General features: G+C 41.8%; 1 protein-coding gene across 1 annotated transcript in view; it reads right to left on the minus strand.

Annotated features, from left to right (window-relative positions):
* Positions 1-3,335: 3,335 nt before the first annotated feature.
* The window catches only part of LOC122059616 (malate dehydrogenase, mitochondrial-like), a 10,496-nt gene continuing 3,391 nt past the window's right edge, over positions 3,336-10,440 (minus strand). Inside the window, exon 7 of the mRNA XM_042622513.1 lies at positions 3,336-3,911. Coding sequence (XP_042478447.1) covers positions 3,771-3,911 — 141 coding nt within the window. The 3' untranslated portion in view covers positions 3,336-3,770. The remainder of the gene's footprint in view (positions 3,912-10,440) is intronic.

A 10,440-nucleotide genomic window follows, 5' to 3' on the forward strand; every position in this document is an offset into this window, starting at 1 on the left:
AAATTTAAATATCCTTTTATTAGTAAGTGTTTACCTCTACGTCCCAGAGTGGAAATTTGCCAATGGTAGAAAAATATTAATGAAAGTCGTCTTGATATTTGAGAAATGAAAAATCAGAAGATGAAATAAGCAGGAAACCCAAGGTACAGTCAGAACTGACAAATGAAAGGTACAGACAGAACTGAGAAATGAAGCATCAGAAGAAGGAATGAGGAAACCCAAAGGACCTACTATCGTGGAATTGGGGTTTAGTGAAAATTTGCCCATGTTTTTTTGCCATGATGATAGCCATCCAACCTTTTCCGTTGATTAATTCTAGACCATGAACGTGTTTTCATCTATTGGTGAGGAGAGAATGAGAACAGCTTAAAATGGCTGTGAAGTGATGCTGGACGGCTAAAGCTAAAGTACTGATAAGTCAGAAGGCAGACTATGGTATAGGCCCACGTTTTTGGCGTTGATTTGCGACGAGTTCGGTGAAACCCGTTTAAATATGCCAAAAATACGGAACGCCGTTTTAAAACATGTTTTAACAATATGGTCTCACCCACTGCCATAGAGGGGTATTCTTGAAAGTGAAAAAGACAGCATAAATAAGGCTGTTAAATGGTTAAATTTTGGTGTAAAAGATTTGATTCGATGCAATTTCTTAAGTAAAATTAAAATCAAATTATTTAATAAATGGTGTTGATTTAAATGGGTTTTTTAGGTTTTTTAAAATTTTTTATTCAAATGATTTGTTTTCTTTAAACTTTTTTTTTTTTATAGAAATAGATATAATTTAACATTGAATTGAGTTTTATATTATTATATTTTTTTATGTAGGATTATACATACAACATGTTGGTGTGACTGAAGTTAAAGAGGCCTTACGGAAGATGAAAGCAGGTAAAATATCAGGCCTAGATGAAATCCCAATTGAAGTATGGAAGTGCCTAGGCGTACTAGGAATATCATGGTTAACCAAGTTGTTTGACAAGATTTTGCGTATCAAGAAAATGCCAAATGATTGGAGGAGAAGCAGTTTGGTTCCTATTTATAAAAACAAAGGCGATATCTAGAAGTATAATAATTATAGAGGCATAAAACTAATGAGTCACACCATGAAACTATGAGAAGAGGTTATTGAAGGCCACCTCAGAGAAGAAACTACTGTAACTGAGAATCAATTTAGTTTTATGCTAGGGAGGTCCACAACAGAAGCTATCTACCTCCTAAGAAGACTTATGGAAGTATTTAGGGCTCACAAAAATGACCTCCATATGGTCTTTATTGACCTTGAAAAAGCGTATGATAGAGTACCTAGAGATCTTATTTGGCATGTATTCGGGAAGGTGGGGGTTCTTTAAATTATGTAGATATAATTAAGGACATGTATGAGGGAGTGGTGACAAGTGTCAAAACTACAGAATGTCAAAGTACCGAATTTTCAATTACAATTGGGTTACACCAAGGATCAGCTTTAAGCACGTATCTGTTTGCTCTCATCATGGATGATATAACCAAGCACATCCAAGACCAGGTCCCGTGGGGTATGCTATTCGCTAATGATATTGTTTTGATAGATGAGATTATGGAAGAGATTAATAGTAAACTAGGGCTATGGAGATCAAGCTTAGAATCAAAAGGTTTTAGGATAAGCATAACAAACACTGAGTATATGATGTGCCCATTTAGCTAGACTATGAGACGTGAGGAAGTGATGAAACTTGAGGGGCGAGAACTACCACAAAATGACTATTTTAAATATCTGGGATCAATCATTAGCAAAGAGAGTGATATAGAAAATGATGTCTCCCGCAGAATTAAAGTGGGATGGATGAAGTGGAGAAGTGCCTTGGGAGTGTTATGTGATAAACGCATGCCTATTAAACTCAAGGGAAAATTCTACAGGACAGTAATGCAACCAGCGATGATGTATGGGGCAGAGTGTTGGGCAATCAAGAAGAGTAATTTGAATAAATTGTTTGTAGTAGAGATTAGAATGTTGAGAAGGATGTGCAAAAAGACCCGAAGAGACAGAGTAAGGAATGGCCGGTTTTACCGGTTCGGTTTAGGAATTGACACCCCTACCAGGACAAGCTCCGTAAGAGCCGATTGAGGTGGTATGGCCATGTTCAATAGAGACCCATGGATGCCCCAATAAAGAAGTGTGACCAGTTTCAATTACATGGAGCTAGAAGGAGAAGCAGACCTAAATTGACCATTGATGAAGTGGTAAAAAGATATGCAGCCGGTAAGGATCGATCCTAGTATGACCGTAGATAGAGGTAAGTGGAGGACAATGACTCGTGTAGCCAACCCCATATAGGGGATGTTCCAAGGATGCTGCTTTGACTATTGCTTTAACTTTTTTTTTTTAACCTTATGGGATTCTTCTAGTCGACCCCATCAAGTTGGGGTAAGGTTATGATTGTTATTGTTGTTATTTGTATACCAATTTAAACGATATGATTCAATTTAAATCATTTAACTAAACAACCTCAATTTTAAAATCAAAATCGAAGTATTTATTAAACGGTTACATGATTTCGATGTCAATGGCTGTGTCCAGTTTCCCTTACGTGTAGCCCGTTCTTTAAATCTTGTAGGTTGTAAGCACTTAAGAAACCAACTGTTCAATCGGGCCACCAAGTGTGGGTATTAAATGAAAAGTACTATATGGTATTCAGAAATCCCGCATTCATCTTAGAAGCTATTTAATGACCAAACCTCGTATGATTTTAAACGGCAAGGTGCGTAACTAAAAAACGAAATGGAACAGTCAATACCGGTTGGATCAAAATTGTATCGGCTTGATATCAGTCTATCTTCCTGGGCTGGGGTTGGGGTTGGCGAGTTGGTAATAGAAGAAATCTCAATGAGGCCAGAGCCTTCACGGCAATTGAATTACACATGCCAGATCTCTCAGATTACACAACAAGCAAATACATCAATGATGTCTATCTGAACTTCTTCCTCAAAAATATATTTGGGATGAAATTATGTTATTTAGTTTAGCGTAATGGTGGCGGTTTCGACTTGAAGAATCAACGGCCAAGGGAGATCGTAGAATTAAACCGTATCATATTCATTTGTGTGAATGGATGTGTGTATAGAAGTAACTGACCCTTGTACTGTTTCACTCCATGCATCACAATTCACATTGAGGTGCATAGTACTCATAAAGCTCCCACACAGAGGCACCTTATCCCACACAGTATCATGAAACATCTAACATTAGAATCACTCCCCCAAAGCAGTAGATATGTTATTCTCTTTACCGAAAATACAAACTATGTTTGGATGGAAGAACCAAACTCCTCATTTGATCCAACAGTACGCAAATGAAATAGTTGATGAAAGAGTGAATCCTTACCATTACTAGGTAGTAGGTTCCATAAAACAAATCTCATTTCAAGGTCAAAATCAGTCTCAGCAAGAAAGCAAACAAACAAACTAGCACCAATGCTACTATTGGCCGCCTGAGCTCAGTAATACGACCCGGGTGACAAGAAGAAACAAGAACTTGCAACCCTCAAGAGAAACTTATTAATGGAAAAATCGATAGTAGACAAAATGTCAAATTATTCCCCACTACAACTCCGCTTTTATTGACTGGACTTTGAGCCAAACAAAAACCTACTACTCAGCCAACCGCCAGTTTAGCACCACAGTCCACAGCAGCCGAATGTCGAATAAAATATATAATAACTCTCGTGCGAATGCAAAATTGTGAAGTTTCTAAATACAGGGTCTCATATCGACCCTTCACCTGAAAAGTAAATTGATCAGTTCTCCTTGGCAAACTTAATTCCCTTCTCAATTGAGGACTTCAGTTCAGGCTTGAGATTTTCCAGGCACTGTTTCTCATAGTCCGAGAGGGGACCCAAACCATGGACTTCCTCAACACCATTCTTTCCGAGCTTAACCTGCACCATTGTGATAGCAGCACCCAGTTCAGGAGAATTACCCAAAGATAGGCATGAAAACAGTAAACCTTATAAAATTACACAAGCATTCATTGTTCATCTTTAAACGGAGTAAATGGATACACTAGTGAAAAATTAGATGTATATGGTGAAAAAGAGCCACAAGATACTATATGAGTGAAATTCAAGCTCCAAAAGACACAAAAATTAATAATTGTTTCCTGAAGTAGATATTCATTCCAGACCACCAAGGAACGTATGAACTTCAACCTCATATTGCTACATCTCTACAGCAATTTCCTGACGGTCCTCTGACAAAAAATCAGGTCCAGCAATTCCTTGGTATAGTTAACTACATGACAGAGTTTCTTCCTCAACAAATCAGACATACGTCTGTGCTCCATCAACTCCTGAGAAAGAACGCTCCTCCTTGGTCTTCTGAACACTCAGTAGCCATTCAAGCTCTAAAACAGCTCTCTACAAATCTCCATTCTTCTTAAAAGGTAAGGAGATGAAGAACTTAGAATTCTTCCAGAGAGGATGAGTACATTTTGTCAAGAATTCAGTATGAGAGTCCGCACAGGAAGTCTATAGAAGTTTTCCTTTAAACTCATCAAACAGTGTAGGACCTGTACCTGCGAGAAATAGGTTAGAAAAAGGGGACCAAGGGAGTACTTGTTGTTTATACACAAGACCATGGGGTGTCCATTTAAGGGGAAGATGACTAAGAACATCAAAACCTATAATAAGGTCTTTACCAGGACAGTGGGAGCCTAACATAACTTGGGTAAACAAAAGGGTTGGAAGAAGTTGGACTTTAATGGGTTGTTTGGTGACAAGGCTGATGTAGAAGGTTTCACCGTTGGCTGCTAAAAACGGAAGAGGGGGTTTTTGAGATTTCCAGAAGTGGTATGGGAGAACCTTAGGAGACAAAATAGTTGTAGCCGCACCGGTATCAAGAAAAGCTACTATTAACCGGATTGGTTTAGCATAAGGTTCAGGGATTAAGGTTACTGCAGCATGGGGTAAGGTAATAGACTGACAGGGAAGAAGTGGTTGACTTGGAGGAAGAAAAGGGATAACCTGGTAGAGGGGGTCAGATTCCTCGGACTCGGAGAGAGAAAACTCTGGGTCTGAGTCTGTAAGTGAATTTGGACCTTCAGCAGTATCAGCAGGGTAGTCAATTGCAAACAAAGAGAGGTCAGTAGGTTCGGCATCCAGAGAGTATAGAGACTCAAGATCAGCATCTTGTAGATCATCATGATGGAGGGAAGCAAGCATATGAAGAACTTTCTCTTTCTTGCGAATATTAGGACAGTTCTTAGCAAAGTGTCCATTTTTCCACAAATAAAGCAAGAAGTAGACTTGTTCTTTCCTCGAAACTGTTTCTTGCGGAGGTATTTCCATTGAGGTTTAAACCATTTAAACCGAGAAGGCTTAAAAGGAAACCGTTTCTTATGCTTCAAGAAGGGAGAGAACTTCTTATGGTGAAAAGGCTTTTTTATAGGACAATCACAAGAGTGATCAGAGCCTTTACACTTGATCTTCATCCAAGAAGTGTCACATGCAGAAGAGACCTTGTCAGATTTGGATTGTAATTCTTTCCAGATTTTCTTGACGTTACAAAGCTTGTCAAGGGCTGTGAGAGCAAAACTGTATAAAGAACCAATACTGCAGGATGCTAGGGAGATATTCTGATTTCTCAGGAACTGGAGAGTATCAGCACCAAGGGGATCTGGAAGTGAGTTCAAAAAGATCTGCTTGAGGTTTTCATCATCAAGGCCGCCAATTTAATGGAATCTGTCTGTCATGCGAGAGAAGTGTCTGTCAAGATCTGGACGAGCCAGAGAACAACACTTCAACTGTAAAAATTCTTCTCGAGCTTTTGTAATATCATTCGAGACAGGACCAAGGAATTCTTGATAGAGAGCGGTGATGAAGAGGCCTTCAGGGAGTTGAACAAGTTGCAATTGTCTGTAACCACCAAGAGCTAAATACCATTCTCTGAGTTTGCCTTGTAGCCGAGCAACAAACTTAGTCAGAACACTGACGGAAGCAGCTCCTTCTTGAAGGAGTTCAGCATTGATCCAAGCATGAAAGTCAGCAAACTTAGATGCCCACTTGGAAACAGGGACATCGTCCAAGATAAAGAACTGCTTGGGATCTTGGTTCTGAAAAGGAGCATATGTTGGACCACGAGGAGGTTGAGGAATTTCAGGATTATGTACCATAGGGTCATCCTAATCACCATCCATCTCATCAACATACGGAGGTGCAGGATAAGGGACAGGAGGTGGAGGTGGATCTGGACCTGTATTCATGAAAGAGGGAAGAGAGGTAGAGTCATGAAGAGCTAAGGTGGTGAGAAGGTCAGATAACACATCATCGCCAGAAGGGGTTATGGCACCTATGGGAGGATATTTGGCTTTAGTTTTGGGGGGTGAAGGTGAGGGTGAAGGAGATGGACAGGTAGGGATTGGAGGTGATGGTGCAGGGTAGGTTACAGTCATGGGATAAGGCTGAAAAAGTGGAGGAAAAGGGTTTTCCAGGGGTAATTTTCTGGACTGTGGCCTGGGAGTAATATTCTTCAGGTTGCGTTGTTGACGCTGCAGAGCTTTCAGTTCTTCAAGCGGGAAGGATCTAGAAGAAGCAACGACTGGAGGAGCTGGAGCAGTATAGATGGCAAAAGGATCTTGAGATGAAATACATGGAACTGCCAGAGGTAAAGGTTGCTGTCTACTGGATGTTGCTGCTTGGGGTGGAGCTTGTTGTAGGCTGTGTAACTGGGTTTCAAGAAACTTGAGATGTTTTTCTTTCTGGCCAATCAGGGCAAAGGCTTGGGCCGTATTAGCAGTAGTAGACGCAATACTAGCAAGTTCAGTATGGACTTGATCCATCTCAGCTTTGAGGGAGTGGATTAATTGAGTATGCCGTCCAACAGTGCCTTGGGTATGCTGTGTAGAAGCAAGGATACGTTCAAGATATTGATTTTGAACGATGGCATTTTCATTCTGCCAATTTAAAGCAGCTTCAGCTTGAGAAATTTCTTTCTGTTGGTCTATGGGTAGGACAGGAGATTTGACTTTCCATACATGTCTTACACCATGAGAATCAGGACCATAGTCGGCAGGACCAGGGAAATTCTGTAAAGGAGTAGAGGAAGAAGATCCTGGGGTATACATACAACAAGGAGGGACTATAGGAGAAGGGACCTGAACAGATGGAGGAGGTTTACAGACTGGAGTAGGAGGAGGAACATAAAGAGGTTCCAAAGAAGCACCGTACTTTACCATAAAGGGATATCGGGCTTCAGTACTCAACGGTCCAACAGTAGGATCTCCTGATTCATAACGTTCCCGTAGAATAGTCTGGGAAGACTTTCGTTTGGGAGTGTAGGAGTAATCATCATCGGAGTCTTGGAGACAGTCATCACAATCACAAAGGTCAAAATATTTATGACCAGTGACTGGATCAGAGAAATAGTACACCGGGTTACCGTGAGTGTCAAAAGATTTCACAGGAATTTTAGGTGCTTGAATCATTCCTGTAAACTGCGTAGGAAAAGGAGAAGGTAAAGGGTGTACCGGAGGAGGCGGAAAACGGATTTCAACCTCACCAGAGGGGTGAGTGACATACTGAGGATTAGTAGACTGAAGAGGCTCTGTCGGAGCAGGTTGGCTTGTAGCCATTTGTTGTTCATAAGCCGTAACCCAGAAGAGGGAAGGAGACGAAAAAGTTCATCTCGGGGTAATTGTCTGGGTACATGAGTAAGGCTGGGAACATGCTCGAAATCCACAGAGAGGAAGAGAGCATCCTCTTGCTGGCCTTTGGTTAGGTCATAAGCATGATTTTGTAACCTATAAGCCAGTTGGTAGTGGAGAGTTCCTGCTAAAGCCGTAGGAGTCTGGGGAGTACCAGAAATTTGGATTTGGAACTTCAAAGCAGAGGGAAGATGAGGATCTGCTAAGGCCATATTGAAATTAGGGTAGAGAGTGAGGAATATGGTTCCTGCATTCAGAGTGGTCTGAACAGTGGCAATCACGGCATGTTCATACCGTAAAAAGCGACTGTCAAGTAGGGCGATCCGAGAAGCCATAGGAAGACCTTTTCTGCCATGAAAAGAAAAAGCGAACTTAATCGCACCAAAATGGAGATGAGTATAACCCTGATTTTTCCACTGGGGAATAAGGTTAGACGGAATCTCTAAGGTAAACAACTGTTCTTTATCAGTGGCAGGGATGTGATACTGATCACAACCAGAGGCCTGTACCAACTCTTTCAGAGGTGGAGTTTTCTTCCAAGGAACAATAAGAGCCTTTCAAGAAGAAGAAGAGGGTTTTGTCTTTGGAAAGACAGTATAAGGGTTCAAAATAGGAGACGGAGTCTCAGGTATGATCTGCTCTTCAAGTAAGTAGTCAAACTCATACAGAGAATCAATAGAAGAGAAAGAAGATCAGGAAGAAGAAGAAGCAAAGCTTTGAGAAGAGGTTGAACGACGGGAAAGAGACATATCGGACCAAAGGCAGTAAGTCCAAAAACCAAACACAACCCACCGGCGAAACTCAGATAGATAAAAAGACGACTAGTCGAGGCCGATCAGGACCCTCTTGGACCTAGTTCTCAGAGTCGGAGCAACCCGAGCCGTTACAGGGTAAAAAACACACGGCCTCACCTAGGCCTGAAAACCCATCGCTCACAGGGTCTTTTTCCGACACCAGAAAACCAGAACCAAAAAGTAACCTGCAATAGGGCGTGTCCTAGACCGTCTCTTTAACTAGCAGAGGTTCAAACCGAACTGAGAAGGCCGCCGGAGAAGGACCTTAGCCGGAGAAGTGTACTGGCTCTGATACCATTTCTTTTCTGAGCAGTTTTTCGGCTACAAGATTGAGGCACCAGCACACCCACATAAACGCGTCTTGTAGGGGAAGGTAAGACCCAGCTTATATGACCGCGGTGGTGGCTAAGTCTCACCGATGTGGGATGCAGGGTTGCTACAGTGCCTCGTGGAAAGGGGTCTTCCACTAAGAGCATCGGAACTTACATCCACACACCGCCTGGCTCTGATACCAGTTTTTCTTTTCTCACGATGTAAGACCAAACCGGGCTCTGCCCATCCTTCATTAATCAGGGGCTTTAAATAGCCACAATTTACAAGACATGTGGGACCAGGGACATGAGGTCTTCACATGACAAGTGGGTCCGTATGTCGAGAGTGTCGGCATACATACAAGACTGTCGTTTGGTGGTGAAGAGTGCATAGGGTTTTATTCCTTTTAAAGCCCCTGATTAATGAAGGATGGGCAGAGCCCGGTTTGGTCTTACATCGTGAGAAAATAAATGGTATCAGAGCCAGTACACTTCTCCGGCTAAGGTCCTTCTCCGGCGGCCTTCTCAGTTCGGTTTGAACCTCTGCTAGTTAAAGAGACGGTCTAGGACACGCCCTATTGCAGGTTACTTCTTGGTTCTGGTTTTCTGGTGTCGGAAAAAAACCCTGTGAGCGATGGGTTTTCAGGCCTAGGTGAGGCCGTGTTTTTTACCCTGTAACGGCTCGGGTTGCTCCAACTCTGAGAACTAGGTCCAAGAGGGTCCTGATCGGCCTCGACTAGTCGTCTTTTTATCTATCTGAGTTTCGCCGGTGGGTTGTGTTCGGTTTTTGGACTTACTGCCTATGTTCCGATATGTCTCTTTCCCGTCTTTCAACCTCTTCTCAAAGCTCTGCTTCTTCTTCTCCTTCTTCTTCCCAATCTTTTTCTTTCTTTTCTATTGATTCTCTATATGAGTTTGACTACTTACCTGAAGAGCAGATCATACCTGAGACTCCGTCTCCTATTTTGAACCCTTATACTGTCTTTCCAAAGACAAAACCCTCTTCTTCTTCTTCCTGGAAGGCTCTTATTGCTTCTCGGAAGAAAACTCCACCTCTGAAAGAGTTGGTACAGGCCTCTCGTTGTGATCAATATCACATCCCTGCCACTGATAAAGAACAGTTGTTTACCTTAGAGATTCCGTCTAACCTTATTTCCCAGTGGAAAAATCAGGGTTATACTCATCTCCATTTTGGTGCGATTAAGTTCGCTCTTTCTTTTCATGGCAGAAAAGGCCTTCCTGTGGCTTCTCGGATCGCCCTACTTGACAGTCGCTTTTTACGGTATGAACATGCTGTGATTGCCACTGTTCAGACCACTCTGAATGCAGGAACCATATTCCTCACTCTCTACCCTAATTTCAATATAGCCTTAGCAGATCCTCATCTTCCCTTTGCTTTGAAGTTCTAAATCCAAATTTCTGGTACTCCCCAAACTCCTACGGCTTTAGCAGGAACTCTCCACTACCAACTGGCTTATAGGTTACAAAATCATGCTTATGACCTAACCAAAGGCCAGCAAGAGGATGCTCTCTTCCTCTCTATGGATTCCGAGCATGTTCCCAGCCTTACTCATGTCCCCAGACAATTACCCCGAGATGATAATTCTGCATATATGTTGTGAGTAATCTTTCATTTCCTTTTTCTTTTTCTTTTTTATTTTTT

Source organism: Macadamia integrifolia, chromosome 13, assembly GCF_013358625.1.
Source record: "Macadamia integrifolia cultivar HAES 741 chromosome 13, SCU_Mint_v3, whole genome shotgun sequence".
In the NCBI taxonomy this organism is placed as follows: domain Eukaryota; kingdom Viridiplantae; phylum Streptophyta; class Magnoliopsida; order Proteales; family Proteaceae; genus Macadamia; species Macadamia integrifolia.